This window comes from Cnephaeus nilssonii, assembly GCF_951640355.1.
Source record: "Cnephaeus nilssonii genome assembly, chromosome: 9".
In the NCBI taxonomy this organism is placed as follows: domain Eukaryota; kingdom Metazoa; phylum Chordata; class Mammalia; order Chiroptera; family Vespertilionidae; genus Cnephaeus; species Cnephaeus nilssonii.
The window spans coordinates 22,612,082-22,635,684 of NC_137080.1; the positions used below are offsets into that span (position 1 = coordinate 22,612,082).

General features: G+C 44.2%; 1 protein-coding gene across 1 annotated transcript in view; it reads right to left on the minus strand.

Moving 5' to 3' along the window:
* SLC2A12 (solute carrier family 2 member 12) overlaps positions 1–22,983 on the minus strand; it is a 50,210-nt gene extending 27,227 nt beyond the window's left edge. Inside the window, 2 exon segments of the mRNA XM_079781494.1 lie at positions 1,342–2,682; positions 22,718–22,983. Of these exon segments, the coding sequence (XP_079637620.1) occupies positions 1,342–2,682; positions 22,718–22,832 (1,456 nt within the window). The 5' untranslated portion in view covers positions 22,833–22,983.
* Positions 22,984–23,603: the final 620 nt, after the last annotated feature.

Here is a 23,603-nt window from a genome sequence, read left to right on the forward strand (position 1 = left end):
ATTAGGCTTCCAAAGCCTGGGGCTTTATTTCCAAATCTGTATAATCTCAATCTCCTGTGTATCTTGTTTCTTTTCAATAAAAGAAAAGTGTTGGAATAGGTAATTTCTAATCTTTTTATCTTGTAAAGCATTTGATTTCTCTGATATGGCAGAAAGTAGGACACCATGGAGAGTGTGTGCACATTGGTGACATGAGGAAAATGGTATTTAAGGAATACTGGTATAGAAGATGAATGGGCATGAGAAAGGCCTGAAACAGGAGAGAACTACAGTCTCCTAGCAACCTAAGAACCATATGGGTAGGCAATGGTAGCAGAAATGGGAAGAAAAAAATAAACACTGGAGCCATCTATGAGACAAAATCCAAGAGCATTTGGTCATTGACTAGATTGGGCACTGTACTCTCTTCTATTTATCTGAGCAAGTTTGTTTGGACCTTGATCCTTATTAACAAAGGTTTTAATACCAACTGTGTGTGTGTGAAAGAGAGAGAGAGAGAGAGAGAGAGAGAGAGAGAGAGAGAGGGAAGGAGTTGAGGATGATAGAGTAAGCACTGTATTTTCTAGGGAGATGTACAAAAGACCTTTTACAACTTCTCTACAGAGAGGTTTAGACTTTCAGACTGATGCTAAAAGACTAGGGAACTTCAACAAACAACCTATTCTAGCAAACCCTAGAGACTTTGGTCCAGAGAAGGGTTTAAACTTTGTCATTGGAGTAGACTGGCTACATAAAATAAAACATCCTGTAGCTATCTCCCTGTAAATTGTTTGTATTCTGTTTAATAGGAGTAACTTGACTCCCATTCTCTGTTTCATAGGGGAGAGTAAAGTACCCTGGGAGGTTATTCTAGTGATAAAATAGTTTAAAGAAATAAATCCTCCTTCCCATCTCAGAATTCCCTTCTTCTTCATTATTACTGGGATGCACTCACTACAGTGTCTTTAAGAAAATCTTGATACTTTCCCCCTTTCACCTATGAAAAACTCAGGAATGATATGTTAAAAAAAAAAGTTATCTCAGTAAACTTTGCTTTCATAAAACAATATATTCTCTGGGACAATAAATATCTTTCAAAGTCTGATTCACCTCCAATCAATTGGTGTTAAAGTATCCTTGTGGGACATATAATTGCAAACTTCCCCTTTGGGTGAATACTGGCCTTGCACATTTCACTAAGCAGGTATAAGCCAGGCATACTTTCTTCCGATATTATCCATGCCCTGCTTCTAGTAGGTCTGTGCATGAGATACTATAGCAGCGGGATGCTCTCATTGGTCAAAAGCAATTCATTAGCATTTATAAGGGGTAAGGAGGAGGAATAAAAAATAAAATACTTACTCGGTCCTAGACCAATTGAGAAAGCAGCAACATAAACAAGTAAGCTGGCCAAGGATAGCCATTTCAAAAAAGGTGGGACTTCCGCAGGGTCTGTGACTATCTGGTATTCAGTTTGGCTCAGTCCAGCATTTAGTAAGGATGCTGAGGTCATCTCCCCTCTCTTATCCACATCATTTCTCCTGGGCATTAATGAATTTCTGCTGTGGGAAGTGATCCCCTTAAAGGGCTCTCTAAGAGTTTCATTGCTGGCTGACAAGTTTCTTGATCCATAAAACACCGACTCCTCCAAGGACTGGTTGATAAGACTATGGCTTCTGCAGATATTGGTGAAGTTCATGTGGATGTTGAGATTCACAACACCCATGGTCACCAATGAGGCTGCCATCACGGAAGAGCCAACACAGAGGAAGGTTTTGGCCCCGACATGGTCTACAAGCAGCGTGGCTGGGATGGTGCTGATGACCTTGACAACCCCAACACCTGTGGAGGCTAGGCTAGCTGCCTCATTGCTTTGGAAGCCAACAGATTTCAAAACAGTTGATGCATAGAATAATATGTTTGGTTGGCCAGTAATTTGTACAAAAAATACCAGTGTTAGGCCTATCATTATTCTGGTCCTCATGTTGTCCTTCGAACGAAACAGATCCCAAAAACTATACTGATATTCATCTTTCAGGGAAGATTTTATCAGAGTGAGTTCCTCCATTGTATCTGAGAGGGCTCTCAACCTTTGGAGAACCTTGCCGGCAGCTTCCTCCTGTCCTTTCATCACCAGAAACCGGGGACTTGGAGGAAGAAAATACATTCCAATCGCTTGCAAAACTCCCAAGGGAATAACAAGGCCGAACATGTACTTCCATCCATGGGAAACATTGGCAAATGCGTAATTGGAAATGTAGGCCAAAAGAATGCCAATGACAATCATCAACTCATTCAGTGACACCAGAAGACCCCGTCTGTGCTGTGGGGCAATCTCAGCGATGTAAACACAAGTGGCAATTGAAGAGAGTGCAATGGAAACCCCTATAGCAATGCGTCCCACTATAAGAACCGTGTAAGATAAACTGAGTATCAAGACTAGGCTTCCAAGTCCAAGTAGGCAGGATGACAAGATGATGGCAGCCCTTCTTCCATACCTGTCAATGAGGACCCCTCCCGTGAGAGAGGTGAGTAAGGCCCCGATGAGGAGGGAGCTCACAACCATTTCCTGCTCCTGGCAGGTCAGGGCTAATAAGGTTCTTAGCTGAAGAAGAGCCCCGGAGATGATCCCAAGTTCATAACCCACCAGGAGGCCACTGACAGCTGCTGTGACTGATGACAGGAGAGTAAACATGCCGCACCCTGCAAGCAGAGAGAAACAGAGAGGTCAGTTCTGATTGTTATTTTAAACACTTTATGTCTGAATGGGGACTTAACCTTGTATAAGTTTTTCATAGTGCTGAGTACAAACACACACATAAGTAGAATATCCTATATAATAAAAAGCCAGAGGCATCATGATGGAAATGACCAGAGACCAGATCACCACAGCCCCTCGCCTGGCTGGCCCTGCCCCTTCCCCCAAGCAAGCGGTTAGGGGCAATCAGGCAGGCAGGCAGAGTGGTTAGGGGTGATCAGGTAGGCAGACCAATGGTTAGGGGTGATCAGGTAGGCAGGCAAGTGGTTAGGGGCAATCAGGCAGGCAGGCAAGTGGTTAGGGGCGATCAGGTAGGCAGGCCAGCAGTTAGGGCTGATCAGGTAGGCAGGAGAGCGGTTAGCAGCAATCAGGTAGGCAGATGGCCCCTCGCAGGGCTGGCCCCGCCCCCCAGCAAAGAGGGAGGCCCAGGCCAGCTAAGCCATCGTACCCCAACCTGTCACCTGTAGAGAGGCCACCGGTGGCAGGGGAGGGGGGGCAGCACTGCACAGATGGCAAGCAGTGGCAGTGGCAGGGGTGGGGCCAGCTGCCTACAGCCAGGGGAAGGAAAGCCCCGATAGGCGCCAATCTCAGGCCAGACCTAGGGACCCTACCCGAGGGGTCCCAGATTGTGAGAGGGTGCAGGCCGGGCTGAGGGACCCCCTCGAGTGCACGAATTTTTGTGTACCGGGCCTCTAGTAGTAAGATAATATGCTAATCAAAAAAATGGTTAGCTATAGGAGAAAGAATCTTCTTTCTTTCTTTTTTGAGAGAAGGGTGGAGACATTTAGGAAGTCAGTTCCTTCTATTTGTGGTGTTTATGTTGCTCTAAGTTTTGAGCCAACAGTTATGCAAGACCAGCAGATGACATGATGAAGACTGAACAAACAAGAGTACCTTTAGTTCCTGCCTTGGTGTTGGATCAGACATTTAGATAGCCTGGCTTCTCCGGTTCCACCCTGGTTCTCTAAAGGCAAATAAATGCTTGAGGGCAGGACAAAGAGGGTAGGAGCCTCAAGAAGTGCTACCAGCTCCCCACTGTGTACCCTGGGGAGAATGAACACAGCTCCCAGGAAACCATTCTGCTGTCTTGGCCACAGTTGGGCCACCATTGGCTTTTGCTGAAGCACATGAAGGTGTGGGGAGGGGTTGGAGGAGGTGTGAGTGCCTTAAAGAAGTCAAGGCTGTGTCAGAAAGAAGGGAGGGAGAAATGGATGCAGGGCAGGAAACCAACCATATCCATTACTGGCTCTGAGTAAGGAGGAGAGGATGAAACATAAGGAAAAAAGCTCAAACGTTACTTCTATTTTTCTATTATTATAATGTTAAAATCTGAGGAAGACTGGCCGGCATGGCCCAGTGGCTGAGTGTTGACCTATGAACAGTTCAATTCCTGGTCAGGGTACATGCCCGGGTTGTAGACTCGATCCCCAGTATGGGGCATGCAGGAGGCAGCTGGTCAATGATTCTCTCTGATTATTGATGTTTCTATCTCTTTCTCCCTCTCCCTTCCTCTCTTAAGTCAATAAAAAAATATATCTTTTTTAAAAAGCTGAGGAAAATGGCAAAATATTAACAGTTATTAATTTTGGTGGTAGGTATACAGATGACTGTAACTTGTCAAAACAGAAACAAAACAAAAAGTAGTTGAGGAAAAAACATTGCAGGCATAGGAAACAGCAGTTTCCAAGGCATAAGATCATGTTTCAAACTTGTCAGACAGACAGTACATCATGTGTGGGGCATAGCATCAGCTTGAAGAGGTTGGTGGAGAGGGCATCCGTGACGTGCATAAGTACAGAGGGGACACTTCATGAAGACCTGGCAGGTCACAGTGACAACTTTTTATTGTATCCCAAGTATATGGGGTCAATGCCTACTGACTGCTAAGAGGGCGCTGTCACTGAGTTTCTTGCTGCTGTGTGCAGACGAGTTCTTCCAGGGCAAAGATGGGTAGCAGGGAGCATTGCATTGCCTTAGTCGTGACAAGAGATGATGCTAGCTTAGACTTGGGAATGAGGAGTGGAACTGAAGATGCGTACATTCAAGAGTTCGTTTGGAGGTTAAAAAATTGACTACACATGCTCATGAACTGGAATTGGAGGGTAAGGAAGTGGATCAGAACCCAAGATGGCTCAATGGTTTGAGTAGTTGGTTGAGTAGAGATTGGGGAGGAGCAGTGGAAATCAGAAGTCCCATTTTAGATTTATGAAAATGTCTTGCTTCTTTCACCCAAGTAGGAGACTGAGTATAGAGATTTGCAGCTTAAAAGGTAGGTCAAGGATGGAGATATGTCTCTGGGATCCAGGGGCATGTATTTGGTATTTAAAGCAATGGGAATGAATGAGATCACTTAGGGAGACAGAAGAGAGGAAAAGGAGGAGTAGGACTAGAACTTGGACCTAGGGTGTACCAACATTTAGAAGAGGAGGTAGCAGTAAAGGAGATGGAGAAGAAGCAGAAATAAAATGCGTGTAAAAGAAGTAGAAACATGTGCTTGGACACAATGATCACAGGCTGAGCTAAAGCTATTTAAACCTGATGAAACAGGCAGAGTGTGGTTAAAAATACTACTTAGCTCTAGTGAAAGATGCTGGTCAAATAAAGGTGTTCTAAATCTCTTCCCCCCACACACATATCCAGGATACTTTACATCTCCAGGACACTGGTGGGATATAGAAAAGTGGGAGATTCCAAAAAATAAATTAAAAAGAATTGAATATTTAGATTAGGGGTTGGGAACCTTTTTTTCTGCCAACGGCCATTTGGATATTTATAACATCATTCTCAGGCCATATAAAATTATCAGCTTAAAAACTAGACTGCTATATTTGGTTAGACATTTAATCAACTCACCCCTAATGCCTTGGCAGGGCCAGACCAAATGATTTTGCAGGCCTTATAAGGCCCACAGGCTGGATTAGATGAAGGAGCAAATAAGAATGCAATAATCCATAATCAAATAAAATAAAAGTAATTTATGAACACAAACCACTGAATTGAAATTAAATCAGCAGTTTATCCAGCTAATCATGAAAACAAATAAATATTTGAAACATTACATTGCAGGCATTTTCCTAGGTACTTGGGGTACATATATACCAATGAAACAAAAGCAGATGTGGCTCTTATCCCTCAAGAAACTTAACATTCTAGTGAGTCTTTATTATATATAATTATCCTAGATAATAAAAGCCTAATATGCTAAGTGTCCGACGTTTGACTGTTCGACCAGTCACTATGACGTACAATGACCACCAGGGGGCAGACGCTCCTACCTGTAGGTTAGCTTGCTACTGGGGTCTAGCCAATTGGGACTGGGTGAGACAGGCCGGACATGCCCTGGAGCCCTCCCACGGTCCCTCCCTGGTTCTGATCATGCACGGTAGGGTCCCTCAGCCTGGCCTGTGCCCTCTCGCAATCTGGGACTCCTTGGGGGATGTCAGAGAGCCAGTTTCAGCCCAATCTCCACAGGCCAGGCTGAGGGACCCCACCGGTGCACAAATCTGTGCACTGGGCCTCTAGTATATATAATAGAGACTCACTATTGTAAGTTCCCTTATGTCCTCAGTTTCCACATATTCTTTTTCCCACATGATCTTAAAATCCTCAACCACAAAGAGAATTGGGTCAAATTCTCACATTTGGATAAGACTATTATTACATTGCTTCACATCTCTGCTTGTCAGTCTTCATTTTATTTATATTCGATGTGTTGATTAGTATGTATCTTTTAGCTATTGGTCTCTGATATTCAGATTGGAGAAATAAGTGATTTGGAGAATGAAACACTCGAGAGGCAGATTGAGTGAGGCACCCCAGAAGGGGATTTAGAGTGACAGAGGACAGCATGGGGATACTGAGTCAAGGACGTGGGGGATTAGATGCCAGAACTGCTCAAGGAGTGGAAGATTGTCCTTGGCACCTTGACCAGGCATGCCGCCTCCTTAGTTTTTCCCTTTTGTTAGATGGGAATGACTGCTTCCCTACAGAAGGAAAGAACCCAGGAAACACCAGCGTCCCTTCCTTTGGTGCTCCATTAACCTACTTTAGAAAGAGCCTGCGGCGGCCGATTAAGGAGGAGTGGGAGTAAGGGGTGGGCAAGCCAGCTTCTTGTAGTCTGGGGGAAATATCTTCCAAGAGGAAAGGGATCCAGCTTTTTCTTCTGCTTTCTGGACTTGACTTCACATGCTTAATTCTTTTAGCCAGGGCTCATAGGACACTGACAAACTAGGATGTGTGCAAAGGGTCTGGAAACCATCCCAGTTTGTCCATGTCCCTCTTGAGACCCAGCAGCTAGCACTGAGTATAATTCTTCAGAGATATAGTAAGTTATTTCTATAAGAATTGCTTAAATTTTTTTTTTACAAAATCAAAAAATTGTATATCCTCTTATTTAATCGATCGAGGGAATGTGCCTTTAAAAGCTTAAAAAGTTGTAACAGGATTCTATGATCCTATTCTCACATGGGGGCGTGTATACCGACATTGGGTTACATGCTTCAGAATTAAGCTAAGGTCTTCATTGTCTGAATTTTATTTGAGGAGTATACCTTCCCCGTTGTATGCTTTAAGGGGCACTACCCCAAACTAGCTTCCCCACTCACCTCATGACTGCTACTTGTTACTGCTACATGTCTACTACAGTCCTCAAGCTGCCTGCCCACTCGGGATTTTAATTCCAATTCAATGTGGAAACCTAGTTCCTAATGCTCCAGACATGGCATCCCTGTGACCCCTTAGAACTTTGCAGCAATGCAGAATGAGTCCCCCAAGATGTGCCGCAGGAGTATGCAGATTATTATGAACTAAAGGAGACCAAGATTCTCAGGGCCCTAGAGAAAATGCTCTTCCCCTTAACTACCTGGAAAAAATTAAATTAGGAGTTTGGCCCATTATGGGAGTTACCACCAGAAATAACTTTTCACCCACCTATATGGCAGGGCAAACTATTTATTACTGAACACGCTCTCTCCCTGCAGTTGCCTTCTGAAGCCCCAAGGTACCTTACCTCACCCCTAGCTCAGAAAGTCATAGAGACCTCAATTTCCTTTTCTATCTCTGGCTCTCATGTATGCAGCATTCCCATACATATGTATGTAATTAAATTTGCTTATTTTCTCCTGCTAATCTGCCTCATGTCTGTTTGATTATGAGACCAGCCAGAAGAACCTTGAGGGTAGAGGAAAGTTTTCCCTCCCCGTCAGCTTCCTTCACAGATCATTTTCCTGGTGCTATTTTACCACAGAAAAACAATGAGGAGAGACATAAAGAGTGGATGTTTTCCTGTGTCTGCTTTTTGGCTGACGATGATAGAAGCAAGATGTTATCCTATGGATGCCGGAAAGTAAAGAGAACTCTTCTAGGAAAATCTGTCAGGGAACAGGAGGAAAGAGAAAGGATGTGGCAGGAAGGTGGGATTTCTATTTGCCTAAACACGATGGGAGAGTCTGGGGCGGCTGTGTGGACAGGAGCAGCAGCCAGTGCTGAAGGAGAGAGCAGGGTGAGGAATCATAATTAGCACCTTTTCAAAAAATGACAACACCCAACCCTGAAGTCAAACAGTCTGCACTTAATGTTCCTGAGGAAGGTTAGCTTTCCCAGCCATTTTGCTCATGGCCTAGCGTATTTACAGTGGCCCTTCCTTGACACCTCTGTGGTCTCCAAAGTGCCATAAGGAATGCTCAGCCTTTGTGGACATCACCGAAGTGGCCACTGGCTGGGGACCACCAGCTGGTCCCCACAGGCTCTGGGTCATGCCTACCGCCTGTGTGGCTGCCTCGCCAGAGACCAGCAGTCTGATGATGCAGTGAGGGCTTTTTAATCAGGTAATGAAGTGAAACTGGTCCTATCACAAATGAGATCGCGGCCAGGAGGCTTTGCACAAAGGACAGGCAGCCCCACAAGCCAGCAGACTGCAGCCACCACTACAACAATAGCGGCATTGTCTGCCCCGCTCACCAGGACTCAGATGAAACCACAATGAACTGGAATGCACAGAATCACTCCACTTTTTCACAGTATTTGAGTTTCTGCCTGCCTTTTTCCCCCCTTCTCCCCATATGCCTATTACAGAGTATGTTCATAATACACACTCAATAAACACTTGCTGGCTGACTCAATCCTATAGCATGAAAAGCATGTGCACCCAGGTGTGTTTTTTTTTTGTGTGTGTGTGTGTGTGTGTGTGTGTGTGTTTTGGGGGGGGTGGGGGACAGGTAACCAGGTAAATTATACAGCTTGACCAACTGTGAATGCGTCACAAATTTAAAAGACCCCCTCTCCTATTTCTTGTTTTGCTTGAGAAAATCTTGTAGTAGCCCCTAAATTTCCTTGTATCTGTGGTCTCCCCTTTCTCTGCTCCTTCTCCCCGAATACCAACCCAACTTTCAAGAGTCATCTCAAGTGCCATCACCCGTGACAACCACCTTGCTCTGCCTTATTTTGCGGCTCCTCTGTGCTTCCACTGTGCACAGGATGCGGGTTTTTAGGGCACCTGTCACTTTTGAAGGCACTCATTTATTTACCTGTTTGTCCTCCCATATTAGTTTCCTGAAGCCAAGAACTCTGCTTTACTTATATCTGTATTCCCACCTCTAGTCTCTGGCACAAGGTGAATAATCAATAAATGTTTCTTGAGTGGATAAGTAAATACTGGCCCTTAGTCTCCCCCACGCAGGTTTGTCAGCAGATTAAGGTTAGTATTACGTAATGGTTAGCATATAGAACTCAATGTTTACATGAACGCCTAGCATTTAAACAGCACACCGTTAGCATTTCTCTAAAGCTTTCAGCGCTGTTATTATTAACCTGCTAACATGAAAAGCATTGCACAGCCCATAGAGTGTTTCATTGTCACTCGGGTATTTGTATTTTATTGAATGTCAGCCCCGTGCGTCAGCCCGGACTCGGCACTTAGCAGTGGAGCAGGTGTTCAGGCCTCCCTGCGGTCTCCAGGTATCAACTGTCCAGCCCAGGCAGACCACGTGCTGTTTCTGGGAGATGCTGTGTACCTTTGCAGACTTGTGCTTCTCTTCACGCTGCTCCCCCTGCCAGCATGGCCTTCCCCTTGCTTCAGAGTCTAGAGAAACCCGGTTTATCTTAGAAGATCCAGCTGAAACGTCCCTTCCTCTCCAAAACCTTCCCAGACTCCCTCTCATTAACCTCTCTGCCCTCCGGTTATACTCAGTTACATTTGTTTCCCGTCGTACAGAGGGAGTTCCTTGAGAGCAGAAGTGTCTGTATCACGGGGGCCCACTGTACCTGATGCAAGAGCTCAGTAGAGGTGTTGGAGGACACAGGAAGGAGGGGCAAAGGAGGAGCGCTGGCTTAACCAGAAAGTTCCCTCACTCTCTCCCCGAGGGCACGTGCCATGGAGAGATGAGCTGTGGCGTTTCCCACAGCTGACAAAGGTCCCAGAGGCTGCCTCTTATCCCTGGACCGAGTGTGGCAGGAAATATTGGGTGTGAGCCTTCAGTTAACCAGTATTCCCTCCTCCCCTGCATGGCAATGCTTTCATTAGCATACGATGAAACTCAGACCACAAAAATGTGGACTCTCTCTGTGCCTCCTATTGTTTGACCTTTCTGGGACAAAAAGATAGGAACTTTGCTTTCTTTCCTTCCTTTTCCCCCTCCTTCAATGTGGAGCATCAATGAGGATAAAGTGCTTGTTTCTTCTATGGTTTTGTGCAACTAGTTGAGTTCTACTAAAAAAAGATTTCTTCTTGTATTTTGGGGTATTTTCCTCCCAGATTATTGAAGAATCATTCTTTTAGTGTTAGTTATAGATATATTGATTTCTTCTCTTATCTCTATCTCCTTGTCCTTTTTATGTGCATCTAGAACAGTGGTTCTCAACCTTTTTAATGCCGTGACCCTTTAATACAGTTCCTCATGTTGTGGTGACCCCCAATTATTTTTGTTGCTACTTCATAACTGTAATTTTGCTACTGTTAATGAATCGTAATGTAAATATCTGTGTTTTCCGATGGTCTTAGGCGACCCTGCTTGCTAGCAGTTCTCAACCTGTAGAGCCTAACACCATCGGAAAACACAGAATACCTTCTCATATTTATCCTCCACATCACAGATTTCAGATAGCAATTCTTCTCTTGCGCTTTTAGCCTCCTCACACTCTTTCCTCGTCTCTATAGGTCTGTTTGTATGTTGGTTCTCAGCTAGCTCCAGCTTCACCTCTGTTTACTCTTATCATTCATTAGATGTTGTTGACTTAAGTCTCTTTCTTCAAAGTTGATTTTTAAAAAAACACCACTATAGAAAACAGAAATCAGATGCTTTACAAAACTTGTTTCTTGTAAAAAGAAATCTTAGAATGCATGCTTTGCCTTTGTATTTAAAACATGCTTTCCAGAAACCAGATCTGCTGCATTCCCTGTACCCAGTCCCCACAAATCACTGGTGATATTTCTGACTTCAAGAAACCACAAGCTTGACAAGCAAAGGCTTAAAACATCGTGGCACCTGTTGTTTAATTAGAGAGAAGACCAAGTTGAGTTTGGTGTCTCCAAGAATTCTATCCATCCTTCTGTTCCCGCCTCCTCAGAGGGTTGGCTTTTGTCCAGACTTGTCTTCGTAGGTGCAAGGTGGCTGCCACAGCGTCATGCATAAGATTCACTCACAACCAGATTCAAAGGCAAGAGACAATGGAAGAAGGCTCAGGGCAAGACTTCTTTCCCTTTATCAGGAAAGGAAATTTCCAGAAGCACCTGGAAGATGACGAAGTTCCGGACACAGTGCTCCAAAATATGGTATCTTGGCATATTGGATATTTTTAGCTGAAGGAGTTTAAGAAGCAGGAGGGTCCCTCTGGCCTTCCCCTCACTCTTCCCCCTGAAGCAGGTCATAAAACCCTGTAAAAAGTGCCCTCCCTATACTAGGAGACAAGGAATGATCTTATCTCCAAAAAGAAGCCAAGAGGAATCCAAACAAACTGGTCTTGTTAAATTTCTCCCAGTTTACTACACTTATTCATACTCCCTCACCTATCATATTTCTACACCAAACCTGGCATAAAAATACTCAGGTTCAACAATTTTCTTTGGGTCTCCACTTCCTTATGAAGACTCCCATATCTCATAAAACTTGTATTAAAGAAATTTGGTTGCTTTTCTCCCGTTAACCCTTTGCACTCGCTTGCTTTTTTCGATTCCTTTACTCTACTGCTAATCGTGTCGAGTCACACTTGACATCCAAGTGCAAAGGGTTAATCTGTCTTTGTCAGTTTAATCTTCAGATCCAGTATGGGACCCTAAAAGGATTGAGGAAAACTTTTTTTCTTCCCCTACAAGGTCACCCCAATGTCTCATTAACCAGAATCAGTGGGATCTAGAGAAACCAAGATGGCGGCATAGGTAAACACCTAAACTGCTGCCTCGCACAATTTCAAAACTACAACTAAAAGACAAAACGGACATCATCCAGAACCACAGGAAGGCTGGCTGAGTGGAAATTCTACAACTAGAAGGAAAGAGAAAAGCACACTGAGACTCAGAGAAGCTACAGAAGGCAGAGGTACGGAGACACGTGCGCGGAGAGGGCTGGCAACTGAGTACACGGCTGGCTTTCTCAATCAAGAGGGAGACAAAAGCTCCTGACTGCTGAGAACTCCAGTTCCGGGCGAGACTCTGGGGACCCAGACTGATTCGGGGAGAAAGTGGACTGTCTGGCAGTGGGCGAAACTCAAGGGTGGCTTTCTCTCAGAGGTGCTTGCAGCGATTACCACGGGACACTGAGACCCGGGCTGGCCTCTTAGGGAAGGGCTGATGGGAGGCCATTGCTGTCTGCTCTGTCCTGAGACTCCGCCCCATCCAAGCTGAGCACAGAGGTTTTTGCAAGTCTTGTCTCATAAAGGTGTCTCCAGCACAGAAGTTCTCCCAGCATAGACACAGCTGATCCTCATAGCCAATTGGCCTGGAGGTCAATTCCTCCCAGTGATACCAATAACAATCAAGGCTTAACTATAACAAGACTGTACACACAGCCCACAAAGGGGTGCACCAAGAGTGTCCACCTCAGGTAATTGGGGAGGCTGAGCCACTGGGCCTTATAGGACACCTAGCACACAAAGCCACTCTATCAACTCAGGGAAGCAGCCAAAATGTGGAGACAAAGAAACAGATCACAAATGAAAGAAATGGAGGAAAGCAAATGACTGGATATAGAGTTCAAAACTATGGTTATAAGGTTTTTCAAGAATTTTCTAGAAAAGGCTGATAAATTTAGCGAGACCCTCGAGGATATGAAAAAGGACCAACTAGAAATTAAGCATACACTGACTGAAATAAAAAATAATATACAGATATCCAACAGCAGACTAGAGGATTGGAAGAATCAAGTCAAAGATTTGAAATACAAAGAAGCAAAAAACACCCAACCAGAAAAGCAAAAATAAAAAAGAATCCAATAATATGAAAATAGTGTAAGGAGCTTCTGGGACAACCTCAAGCGTACCAACATCCTAATTATGGGGGTGCCAGAAGAAGAGAGAGAGCAAGATACTGAAAACCTATTTGAAGAAATAATGACTGAAAACTTCCCCCACCTGGTGAAAGAAATAGACTTACAAGTCCAGGAAGCGCACAGAACCCCAAACAAAAGGAATCCAAAGAGGACCATACCAAGACACATCATAATTAAAATGCCAAGAGCAAAAGACAAAGAGAGAATATTAAAAGCAGCAAGAGAAAAACAGTTAGTTACCTACAAGGGAGCACCCATATGACTGTCAGCTGATTTCTCAACAGAAACTATGTAGGCCAGATGGGAGTGACAAGAAATATTCAAAATGATGAGTAGCAAGAGCCTACAACCAAGATTACTCTACCCAGCAAAGCTATCATTCAGAATTGAAGGGCAGATAAAGAGCTTCACAGATAAGAAAAAGCTAAAGGAGTTCATCACCACCAAACCAGTATTATTTGAAATGCTGAAAGGTATTCTTTAAGAGGAGGAAGAAGAAGAAAAAGGTAAAGATAAAAATTATGAACAACAAATACATATCTATCAACAAGTGAATCTAAAAATCAAGTGAATAAAAAATCTGATGAACAGAATAAATTGGTGAATATAATAGAATCAGGGGCACAGAGAGGGAATGGACTGACAATTCTTGGGGGGAAAGGGGTGTGGGGGGTGTGGGAAGAGACTGGACAAAAATTGTACACCTATGGATGAGGACAGTGGGGGGGCGGGTAAGGGCAGAGGGTGGGAACCGGGTGGAGAGGAGCTATGGGGGGAAAAAGGAGGAACAACTGTAATAATCTGAATAATAAAGATTTATTAAAAAATAAAAAAAGAATCAGTGGGATCTGTGGTCATACTTAGCTGCAAGAGAGGCCGAGAAGTGAGTACCTGAATCTTTTAGCTTCCAGGTAGGAAAGGTAGAAAATCAGAAGGGAGTTTCAACAGCTGTTAGGCTGACAGTGTCTGACCTCATTCTAGCTGCCCAGTTGCAGCTGCAAGCTTCTCTTAGACCTGGAGGAGCAATTGCTGTGCACAGTTACTAGCCAAATTTCTGACATTTAGAAGTTATTTTTCTGGTGTGACTCAATTGGACTCAGAAAGAAATTTTTTGGGGGTCCCCTAACTGTGACTAAGGGACATTATTCCTGCATTATTTAAAGCAGCCTGTAGGTCTTTTGCTTGTCAAAAATAGCACATGAAAAACTACAACTTCTAGAATGCACATTCCAGTGGCTCCTCTAGGCTTTGCCCTTTCTTACACTGATTTCACGTCCCAAAATGCAACGAACACTGTCTTTCCCATCTAGCCCAAAGTTGCTGGAATCTTAGAAATTGTAATCCCTGAAGAGATATAGAAAGAGAAATAATAATGACAAGACAGGATGGGAAGAATTTCACTGTGGAACAAACTTCCCTCTAAAGAAGTGTCTCTAAGGGGCTATGAAACATCTCTTTCTCTAGTTGGTGAAAATTCTTTCAACGAGGGATGCACAGTGAGAGTCTGGAAATCTAACATTTCACTGCGCCATTTTATTTTATTTATTTCTAAATATATTTGTATTGATTTCAGAGAGGAAGGGAGAGGGAGAGAGAGATAGAAACATCAATGATGAGGGAGAGTCATTGATTGGCTGCCTTCTACATGCCTCACACTGGGGATCGAGCCCACAACCTGGGCATGTGCGTTGACCAGGAATCGAACTGTAACCTCTTGGTTCACAGGTCGGCACTCAACCACTGAGCCATGCCAGCCAGGCTACTGCCCTATTTTATATTATCCCCATGTTTGCATTTTATATAGGGTTAACTCAGAGCTCTGATAGATCCAAGAATACATATTTTACCTGGGGACTTGTAATCTTATAGAAGAAGACACGTTCGTTAGATGTAAAATTAGGAAACTAGCTAAACTAGAACTCAATAAAGTTCTGAAACGAGCCCTAACCGGTTTGACTCAGTGGATAGAGCATCGGCCTGCGGACTGAAGGGTCCCAGGTTCGATTCCGGTCAAGGGCATGTACCTTGGTTGTGGGCACATCCCCAGTAGGGGGTATGCAGGAGGTAGCTGATCGATGTTTCTCTCTCATTGATGTTTCTAACTCTCTATCCCTCCCCCTTCCTCTCTGTAAAAAATCAATAAAATATGTTTTTTTTAAAAAAGTTCTGAAACGAGTGTACCTGGGTACCCAATTCACAGGTCAGATCACAGAACAGAGCAGGAGTTAAAGACATCATTGCTGGATGGTTGGTCAAGTGAGAAAAACCTTAGATTGGATTTAGGATACTGAGGTTCAGATTTCTGTGCTACCTGGAGCAAGTCACTTTGCTTCTCTCTAGGAGTCACCTGGGCTTAATGGTGAAGGAACAGTCTGGAATCAGAGCACCTGATTAGTTTCCAGCTAGACTTTGATGTATCTCTTAACTTTCCTGTTCCTCTGTGTCCTCATTCCTAAAATAAAGGTAATAATATTACCTACATTATAAAGTTGTTATAAGAATAAATGAGATAGAAGAGTAGCCGGTGCATGGCTGTTGCTCTCTCTCTGTCTCAGTTTCCTTATCTGTGAAATGGGGGTAATATTATCTCATTGGATTATTATAAAGAAAGGAAGTGAAAATATTAATGCAAGTTCTTGGCTCACAATCTTCAACAAAGATTTGTGTAGTCTCAACAATGGGGTAAAACCTATAACAGGGAAATAAAACTTTGAAATAGTCTCTCTTACTGACAGCAACGAATGTAAAATGATACTTGTATCCAGCATAACAATTATGCCTTTTTATAAATCCTTGAATTCCTTGGTTTTTGGCAGTACCTGCATAATTGGGCCTATTGCATGGGACATTTTACCTGTAATTTTGTCTTGGGGTTTCTACAGTTTTGTTTCCCAGTGGAAATAAAACATTTTTTTTTCCAGCTTGGGAATGCTCTCTCACTGTTCAAATTGATTCTAATTGCAATTTTCACCCATATTCTTATACAGCCTTGCACACCTGAGGCGGAGGTAGCATTTCGGGCAGGTTACTAAGTTAGCATTGCACATAGCTCCTGACTTCAACTTCCACAAAGTGTGGCAACAGGTGTGTGCAGGAACACACCATTTTGGGTAAAATAATACAGACATAGTTAACACTCCCAGAGCCTAACAAAGCCAGGCAGACCTGAGTCACATGTGTTTCTAAGAAACAAATGTTTCCAAGGGCAACGAGATGTAGCCGTTTAAAGGTAAATTACATTTGATTTACTCAAGGAAAAAAACACTCATAAACACTCCCTGATATTTTGGCAGAACAGTATAAAGTGAGTCATTGTTGAAAAAGAAGGAAACCTCCTAAAATTAGAATAACATGATAAGTTACCTTAGTCTTATTATTACTTCTACTTAAGTTGTATAAAAGAAATTAGTGTATCACTGAGACATAGCCAGTTAGCACATGCATAAATGAGTGTGCTGTGACATAAGAAGGAAAATGATACCATTGAGCCTAAATAAAGTAGAAAAAACACACCCATATAAATGTATGATTTACTGTAAAGATAATATAGTTGAGTCAAAGTTTCAGCTGGGAAGCATTAGGGGTGGGAGAGGGATTCAGGTTTTGTACCGTTAGCTATTATTGGGTACTTTTTGAGGGAAGATAGGAGACGGGAAATAATTCTTATGTGGTCTTTGGTCTGAGGGGTAAAAGGGTTTGGTACCCCAAAGTATGCCTTTTGGAATATTGATTGTTTTAGGCTGGTTATTTTTTAGAAAAGACTCCGGGCGGGGCAGGGGGAGGGGGGAGTTGGTTTAGGAATCCTTGACTTTCTAACTGCCTAGTAAGATTTAGAGAGAGGACCTGACTCAGGAAGAGAGCTACCATCATAGCCAACCACAGTTTAATATGAACCAGGTGTGATAGACAGCGAGGAACCTAGCAAGGACCCTTTGGGTCAGAGTCTTCTCTGTGTCCCACTGTTAAATGTGGCCCCGCAAACATTTATTTACCAAACATTTGCTTTTCATCTGCATATGAATTACCTTCCTGCCCTATGATGTCCCAAACCACAAGATCCTTCTCCCTCCTTAGCTGAAGATGGCTCATAAGCCTCACCTGCCTCATCTGTCTTCCAGTCTCATATTCGTTTGGGGCCCCTGTTGGTACATATGTTATAAGGGTGGTCATTTTCTCCTGTTAACCTGTTTCCTGTTAATTTACTAGTCCAGCCAGAACTTAGAAAGGTAAGAGGAAAATTTATTGTTCTACCCCCACAGGTCGAATAATTCCTTGCAAAGAAGCCCAGTCCAACGCTTCCTCTTTCTCATCACCATGACTTGGTGTCCTTTTACATGGCTTTCATTCCCTTATTTTAGTCAACAACCCATCCTCTTGGGGAAGACTGTTTATGAGCAACAAAACTGAAACTGGGAGCCCAGACTCCGCTCAATTTTAGAATCTTATAGAACCAGTTCTTGCTCATAAAATCTGAGTAAATAGCTGCTTAGGCTCCGAGAAGCCCAAGTTAATTGCACTCTAATGGAGGTTTGGAGCTCTCAGAACTCTTTCAACCCTGAGGCTAAACAGTACTTGGGTTCCTCTTGTTGAGAAAATGCTACCTACAAAACCAGATCTAAGAGCTAACTCTTCTTGAACAAGAAATATAAGCCTGCACAGCTACAACAATTAAAAATTGCAATTTAAAATCAGCTGATTTACCTTTGATATCTACCTGTAAATGGAAATTTCCTCAGGCAGCTCCAGGGTGGATTCATTGTACTTTGAATTCTGTTCTTACCATCTTCTATAAGATCTAGACCACTAGAAAGTAATCCCTTGAGAATTCTCTCTCTCTCTCTCTCTCTCTCTCACACACACACACACACACACACACACACACACACACACACACACACAAATGCTCCCATTAGGGTACTATCAGCGACCATCAGACATGTTCCTGGGATCTCTAGGCCTCAGCTCCTGCTGGCACTCTTACTGATAGGAGCGTAACGTTTAAAATAATTAACAGCCGGCACAGGGCACGGACCTATCAGAGGAGACACTGACTGTAAAAGCAGCTCATGCACACTGGTGTCTGCCAGCTCATTTCAGTCAATCCAGGGCAGCGGCACTGCTTGGCGGCTGCTTGGCCTGCCTTTGTCTGTGTTTTCCAGGACCTGCCACCACAGGTTCCCACCAGTGTGTGTCTGCTGCTGCTGTGACAGCCAAGAGGTGGTCTGTGCCAAGTGGCAACCTCTCTGCCCTTCTTGGTGACATGATCTTAAAGGGGAACAAGAGCTCTTTAAGATCTGAGCGAGCCAGTGCTCTCTCCCTCCTGAGATCACACCCGTGCCTTTTCCCACTCTCCCCCCGCCCCCCTCCTTCCCCCACATGCATCTTCTAAACACTAAGGAGGCTTGCAACCAGGGCAGCAATGGGCAGTGGCAGTTCGTCCCAGAAGCTATGGGCCAAGTGGACCCCATACCCCATGGGCTGGTGGACTGCAGCTGGGAACACAAGCTAAGCTAGCCTGGTGCTGGACCGGAGTGTGCGAACATGGACCCGAAACTGTGGGCAAGGGCTTTAATCCAGCTCTGCTAAGGACACAGCTGGACTTCTCTCCTGGCTGGACGGAGGGAGCGGGGACTTCAGGAACTAAGGTATTTAATTCCATGCAAATAAATACCACTCATTCTAGAAAAAAAAAAAAAGAAAGAAAGAAAGAAAAAGAAAGGTCTGGGTGAGCTGAAACAGCTCTCACCATGTTTGTTTAGGGCCTTCTCCCTTCCTGGATCTTGGAGAAGCCAGTTGCCCAGGCCTTGCAGTCATCAAAAGCCTCAAGCTTAGAGCTTTGATGCGATTTCCAAGTGAGGTTAAATGTACAGTGACAGAAAGATAAGTGACTGAAGTGGAAGGGGAGATGGTTATCTGTAAATCTGCTTGTATTTCCACACACAAGAGCCTGTACGTCCTCATAAATTCACATGTCCATAAATCCTGTCACGTCCTTGGGAATGTCTAGCTACACACAACAATTTGTTGTTATTGTGAGCAGACATCTATTTGTTAAATATAGGTTTTTAAAACACAATAATTTTTTTGTAGATGCTCTTTATTGATTAAGAAACTTCCACTTTTTGCCTTTTCTTTTTCACTGGGAGATTTTTAAATTACATGTATTGCGGTGACATTGGTTGGCATGTTCATATAGGTTTCAGGTGTGGGTTTCTATGTTACAAGATCTGTATTTTGCACCATGAAAAACATAATAATGTTTGCCATGGGTTTTGTCACTTCACATTTTAATTTATGGAAAGCCTGGAAAATTAGGAGTGGCCCCGACCTGGGTTCCCAAAGTGACTGGTCTATTGATAGTATTGCTTCTCTCACACTTAAAGCTTTGTTATTGGGTCAAGCTGGTTGGCCTGACTCTCTTCCCTGGGGATAAGTTTGTTCCCCAAAGTCTCCCCAGTCTCTCTTACAAGTGGGCTTTCCCTGGGGCTGCCCAAGGAAGCCCGAGAAAGCTGGGCCAGACTGAATTCAAGAGGCCAGTTAAGCTAAGTCTGGGAGCCCAATACTCAGTAGGGGCACAGAACATATGCCCCAACCAAAGAAATGGGGCCTGCCTAACCGGAGTAGTGATGGACCTGCGGTTTGCTCAGTGTGATCCCCAGCCAGGAGCCTGCCTGCTCAGGGCTACAAGAAAGGGGAGGGGCAGTGAGAGAGCCAGGACACAGGGCCTTCCCTTCCCCACCTCCCTCTTTCCACGAGGTGGGCCATGGTTACTTACCTTATGTACTGACCACTACTCAGCTTCCATTCGTAAAGAGTTCACAGTTTTAAAAATATTTGAAAATGCCTTAGAGTATTTGTCTGATTAGCGAAGTGAGCATTTATTAAGTCTCAGCCTGCGGCATCTGGGATTTAGAAGGGTCTTAGCATGAAGTGCAGCCCTTACTGCTGGATCAGGGAGTCCAGTCCTAGGGATCTAGGCTCCGGTGTGTCAGCAGCTGGACCTGCCGTGCTGGGAGCTGCACCCATGCGGTGAATATCGTTCTTGGGTTCGGACATTTAGGGTAGATCCGAGAAGAAAAGGCAGTGCTGGGGGGTAAAGTGGGGCTTAAGGAAACCTTCGCCTTCGCCCGCTGTTGGAATCATGAAATCGGAAGAGCCTGGGAGACCCAGCGTGTGAGATGGAGGAACAGGCATTGGGCCAGGCCAGAGGTGGCCGGAGTCAGCTTTGCACCAGCCACTGCATGTACTTGGGCCAACCACACACCTTCTGGCCTCATGTCCTTCTTGGGTGGGATGCTGCAGAAGGCCCCGTTTCTCACTTCACCTGTATCTGTTGTTGGCTCTAAGCACTAGGATTTCAGACTGAGCTCAACCCTGCCCTAGAAAGCCAATTATAACATGTCTACGGACACTGTGTCATAGATTTTTGAAGATGAATTTCAGTTCATTAGCTTCTAGTCATTGAAATAAAGCACTCTTTCCAGTTTAAGAGGGGTTGGTCAGGGAAGACCTGCCCGTGCTTTTCATTGTGTGTAATAGCATTAAGGGGTGCAGTCAAAGAGCTTAGGACTTCTGTTTGGTTTCCCTTTTCAGTATCTCGTCCTGGACTGTATAACTCAGAGAAAAACTTACTACCTTCAAATGCAGGAATAGTATCATAATTAGTAAGCATATTTTAAATACTCTGAATGAAACTGTGGAAGTTTAAAAATATAAAAAGTCGAAAGGAATATTTGCCAAATATTATTTCATTAAGCCTCAACATCTTCATCAAACAAACTAAAATCTAATCCCAATAGCCAAGGTTAAGTAACTTGTCAAAACCACAGAGTGAGTCTGTACTACACATGCATTATATACGTATGTATGTTTGGTTACCAAGAGATGTTTACAACTTAGAAAGAAATTACAAAAGTAATAATAAGAGGTTTGGATTAATCAAAATATAAACCATATATAGCACAAATCAAAGCTGTATTAATTTAAACTTTTAGGGAAACATTTAGGCTTCCTCTTCTGCATAATAAAAGATAATTTATACTATTCATTTTTCATTTCTTTTCAAAAACATAAACAGTTGCACTTTAAATTACATTTTGTGCATGTATTCAACCTTTGCAAATATACACACATCTTACCTTATTTAACCTATTCAGAGTCCACTGTGCTTTCAGAGCCATATCAAACATAAACAGTCAATTTTCAATTGTTACAGTGGAGGTCTCTCCAGGCAAAAGTTTCTTTTCATCTTCTTTGTGTCATCATTATCACCTTTTTGTTGATGTCACAGCCTCAACTTGCCCTTCAGCTCAATCTTGCAGAAGTTCAGAGAGAACTTTTGTAACTCTTTCTCTTCACCCCCAAATACAAGTTTCCCTTGCCTGCCCTTAGACCCGGGAGCAGGAGAACACACTTAGAGAAAGCCTTGCTTAAGAGAGGACTGGGCCATTGAAAGATGACCTCAAATATTATTCATTTTTTACTAGAAGTGGGAAATCAAGAGAAGGCTGAGCAGGGAGCAGGACAAGCAAGAAGGACAGTTTCTCAGCCCCCCAGGAGGTGCCACTCTGTGCCTCCGTGAGAGAGGTCTCGGATTGAACTCCAAGAGCAGACAACCCCTCAATGCAAATGTAAGTATGTAGAGCCATTCCAAGGTGAATGCTTTTTGTATCATTTGGGGTTTTGGATTATTCATGAAATCCCAATATATGGCCTGGGGATGTATTATATGGTTAGGGGGAGCAGAGCTGAGGAAAGCAATAGGAAGGGGAGAATTATTTGTGTTTGACTTCATTTCATATACATGTGTCTCTATCCTTTTGAGAACAAACTGAATGAATAGGAAGAGGCAGCTACAAGTAAGCAATATGTGTGTGGGAACTGTACCTGTGGAAGTGAAGAAAGGTGTTCTCTTTGGTGTAGCCAAGATAACTGAAATGAATTAAAACTTCTGCAAATTTCACCTCCAGAAGAAAAAAATATTAATCCTCAGTTCAAAAGGCTGGGTTTAAAGAAAGCAGGAGCAAGGCAGCAGCGGTTTTAGGCTCCGAATAGAATAAAGCTCTAATTCAGCACAAACAGATGCTGGGAACTTAAAAACAAAGTTGTGTTCATTGATTATGTAACTAATCACTTCATGAAGCCTACTTAGATTTAAAAATGTCCACTTGTTACAGATGTCCATTTGTGACAACAAATGAAAAATAAAACGTGTATGTGTGTTTACACGTGACTATCTTGCGGGTCAATCGACCCGAAATGAAAAAAAGATTTACACCTTACACTGTCAGCACAATCGGTGGGACCCGGCTCAGCAATCTGTGGAACTTCAATTGTCACGTTATACCTCCTTGTCACTCCTTCCACCAGACCCTGCCCCCTTCTCTCCGTGCACCCAGCACACGCTCACGTGCACACACACACACACACACACACACACACACACACACACACACACACACACAGAGTGAGATGCGAGCTCAGCCCATCTGCCTCGCTTTACCTCTGGCCCAGGGAGGATGCGGGCCGCCGCGGGCTCTGTCGCAGCCATCTGTCTGGGCCGGGCTCTCCTTCGGGTTCAGCAGGCTGGGGCCCTCCGTGTTTTCAACAGGTACCATGGCAGAAGTCACCGCCCGTCCCTCCGCGCCGAACCACCGCGGCTGCCCCCCGTGACAGCAGTGGTCACTCTCCCCATGGTCGCATGCTAAAGAAGGTGAAGAAAAAAAAAAAACTTCGGGCCAAGCCAATGTGATTTGTGACCAACTTTGTTTCTATTTCCGAAGGCTTTGCCCTTTTCGGTGACACAGGCTGTTGCTATTCCAGGCAGCCTATCACAGGCAGGGGGCGGGCCGGGTCTCCCGGCGCTGTTCTCGCCCGCCTTCCCAGGCAGGGCCGGGCGCCAAGGGGTTAACAGGCTGGGGAAGAAAGGGAGCTCAGACCCCCCCCCCCCGCCCCTCCCGAGTCTGGCCATTCGAGGGGGGCAGCGCTGGGTTCCTGCACCTTTGCAAAGAGGCGCAGATTCAAACGCTGGCTGCCAGGGAGGGCCCACAACACGCACAGATGGTATCAGTTAGTCTTGCAGAGAGAGGAACACTGTATGCCAACACGCGCCGGAAGGGAAAGTGTGTCAGATTTTCAGCAGGACTGTTGTTATTCCAAGAGTCATGCCACTTACCAGTTTGCACAGAGCATGAAACATCTTAATTGTTTCAACCTGATAGTGAATGCCTTATGTACCCTCTCCCTCTCCAAAGCCTGTCAGGCCAATCAAGGCCCGAGACCAGGCATGCACACACTCAGAATGCATAGATTATTTGGACTTTTTTTTTTTTTTTTAGTCCGCTGGGATGATAGCAAAGTAATCCAGTTTGCTTCATGCACAGTTGTCT